Source organism: Silene latifolia, chromosome Y (genome assembly GCF_048544455.1).
Source record: "Silene latifolia isolate original U9 population chromosome Y, ASM4854445v1, whole genome shotgun sequence".
Classification (NCBI taxonomy): Eukaryota; Viridiplantae; Streptophyta; class Magnoliopsida; order Caryophyllales; family Caryophyllaceae; genus Silene; species Silene latifolia.
Genome location: NC_133538.1, coordinates 233,416,915 through 233,419,840, shown reverse-complemented (window position 1 = coordinate 233,419,840; position 2,926 = coordinate 233,416,915). Strand labels below are relative to the sequence as shown.

Sequence of the window (2,926 nt, the reverse complement as noted above, 5' to 3'; positions counted from 1 at the left end):
AAACTTGAGACTGTTGATGAACGCCTCTTAAAATCCTAGAGAGGATTTCCATACTCATAACAAAAAGGAAAGGGGACAAAGGGTCTCCCTGTCTTAAGCCACTAGCTCCCTTGAAAAAACCAATGTGATCACCATTTATTTTCAAACTAAACCATGTAGAAGTGATGCTCCCCATAATCCACCTCTGAAATTTCTCAGGAAAATTGAAATACTGCAGCATCTTGCCTATAAAGTCCCATTGAAGGGAGTCAAAGGCCTTCCTGATGTCGACTTTGATTAAACATCGAGGAGAAAGCCCTTGCTGTCCATATCCCTTCACCAAAGATTGAGTAAGCATTATGTTTTCAAATATGCTCCTCCCAGCAACAAATGCTCCTTGTTCTTGTCCAACAATGACAGGTAAGAGTGGCTTAAGTCTAGAACATAAAATCTTGCTAACTGTCTTATAGAAGACAGTGCAACATGCAATTGGCCTATAATCTAGAACAGTAGAGACAACATGCTTCTTTGGAATCAAGGCAAGTAAGGTAGTATTGGCTTGCTTAGACATTTTGCCAGTTTTGAAAAACGTTTTGATAGCATCACAGAACTCATGTTTCACAATATTCCAAGAAGTTTTGAAGAATTGAGCAGAAAAACCATCTTGCCCTGGACTTTTGTTAGAAGCAATAGAGAAGAGAGCGATCTGTATTTCTTTTCCTCAACCTCCCGCAAAGCTCCATCCAACTAGAATCGGAACTTTGGGCCCATCCAAAGATGCCATTAGAGTAGTGTCCACAGGGGTTTTCTGACCCAAAAACCACTGGTAGTAATCTATGAAGGCTTGGTTAACCTCAGGTAGACCCTCTTTATCAACTCCATTTCTATCTCTGATTCTTCCAATAATGCATTGATGCTTCCTAGCTGCAATACGGGCAAAATAATGACTGGTGGGAGCATCATTGAATTTTATATCCTGGATTTTAGCTCTCTGAAGGAGAGAACTTTTTTCAGCTTTTTTGAGAGCTAGGTAAGTCTGCAGGAGAGTTTTTTCAAGTTCCAATAGAGAAGGGTCCAGGGGCTTAGTTTGGAGGCTAAGCTGACATTCTTGTAACTGTTGATAGGCAACTTTAACTTTCTCAGAAATCCCAGAAAAGGAGCATTTGTGTAAGTTGATAAGTTTCAGCTTCACATTTCTTAATTTAGAAAATAGCCTGTATATTGCATCTCCTTGAACAGGAGTATCCCAAGCCTGCTGTACAACATGACCATAATCCTTATGCTCCTCCCAGCAATTAAGGTAACTGAATCTTCTTTTATGCTGATAATGATCCTGAAGAGTGACCAGCAAAGGTGAATGATCAGAAATCCCAGATGCCAAGACATTCACCTGAGTATTAGGAAACTGGATCAACCATAGAGAATTAGCAACCACTCTATCCAGTCTAGACCAAATTCTAGTGGCATTCTCTTGTTTGTTTGTCCAAGTATATTCACATCCAAAACTATGTAGATCCTCTAATTGGCAGTCAAGTAAAGATTGATTAAAAGCCAACACTTCAGTAACAGATGGAGGGTTAGGCCCAATTCTCTCTTCCATGTTTCTTACAATATTCCAGTCTCCCATCAAAATCCAGTTAGTAACCTTAGCCTTTAATCCAGTAAGTTCATTCCATAAACTCTCCCTATGACCAGCATCATTACTTCCATAGATGAAAGTGACATAGATCACTTTATTAGAAATATGATGAAGCACTTCCAAGTGAACCAGTTGATCACGGCCATAAGAAGAAATCAAAATGACCCTTCTAGTGTCCAAAAAAACCCAAATCCTACCATTAGAATGATAAGGATAATTATTTAAAACTAAATAAGAAGAAAAAGTCCTACTTATAGCAGCAAAATTATTCTCCTTCACCCTAGTCTCCAACAAACCAAACACTTCAACTTTATTTCTAATCAGATAACCCCTAACCTCATGCTGCTTTATTGGGTCATTAAAACCCCTAATGTTCCATGAAGAAAGTATCATTAAGCAGGGTCAGGTGGCTCCCCCTCCAGAGTGACCACCTCCACATCAGTTTAATTATTCGTAAACTAGAATAATTAGTAATTGCAATTCATTAATATGTTAGGTGACAGTTTTGTGGAAGAATACTTTTAGTTGAATTGCTTAGATTACATTTATTGGAGTATTGCTTGCCATGTAGGATATCTACTCAACTGAATCGTCTTATTGTATTTATATCATTCATATGGGCAATGTGTTGGATGGATTATATATTGTGCTTATTTGGTGTTGGATTATATACTTTGCATAGCATTTGCATCGGATTATTATTGTTGGCATGGTATAAACTTTGGAAGGCCCATGCTAGTTCTGCAGACTTGTCTCTGGTGGATATTGTGTGATTTCTCAACCGTGAGTTGAGATAATTTGATTTCCCTGGGCCAGGGATTGGCGTGATGAACGGGTGTTTCGGGTGATGAGCTCAACTGCATTGGCATTTCTATTTCATATCATGCATATACATTATATTCATCTTATATCTTTTGTTTATTTATCCTATTCGACCTTTTGGTTGACTTGTTTTCTATCCTGTCAAAATAAATTTTATCTCTGCTTTAATTGATGGCGTCTTGTGGCGAAACAATTAATATTTTCGGTTAATTGGGGAGCAGATTAAACAGCAGGTACTTGAGTTACCTGACTTGAGAGCTCAGGGGTGCGAGAGGATTCGGACAATGCTACCTAGAAGTCTAGATCACATAGTTTCATACATTTATTACTTACGTTATATACTTTATTTAATTCCGCTGCGAGATGTAATTATATATTATTTCAGTTATTCAGTTTGGTTAAGTTGTAATAAGACCATTAATCATTAAATTTAACTGAAGTACTTTGGTTTCGGTTATCTTTGTAATCACTGCCTCAAGGAACTGA

At 37.8% G+C, this 2,926-nt stretch overlaps 1 protein-coding gene across 1 annotated transcript; it reads right to left on the bottom strand.

Moving 5' to 3' along the window:
- Nucleotides 1-700: 700 nt before the first annotated feature.
- LOC141630249 (uncharacterized) lies at nucleotides 701-2,011 on the bottom strand. Its single transcript, XM_074443095.1, has one exon. It carries the CDS (start codon nucleotides 2,009-2,011, stop codon nucleotides 701-703), a length of 1,311 nt encoding a protein of 436 aa, XP_074299196.1.
- Nucleotides 2,012-2,926: the final 915 nt, after the last annotated feature.

Coding starts and splice junctions, on each gene's coding strand:
- LOC141630249 (XM_074443095.1), bottom strand. CDS start 2,011: ATGATACTTTCTTCATGGAACATTAGGGGTTTTAATGACCCAATAAAG.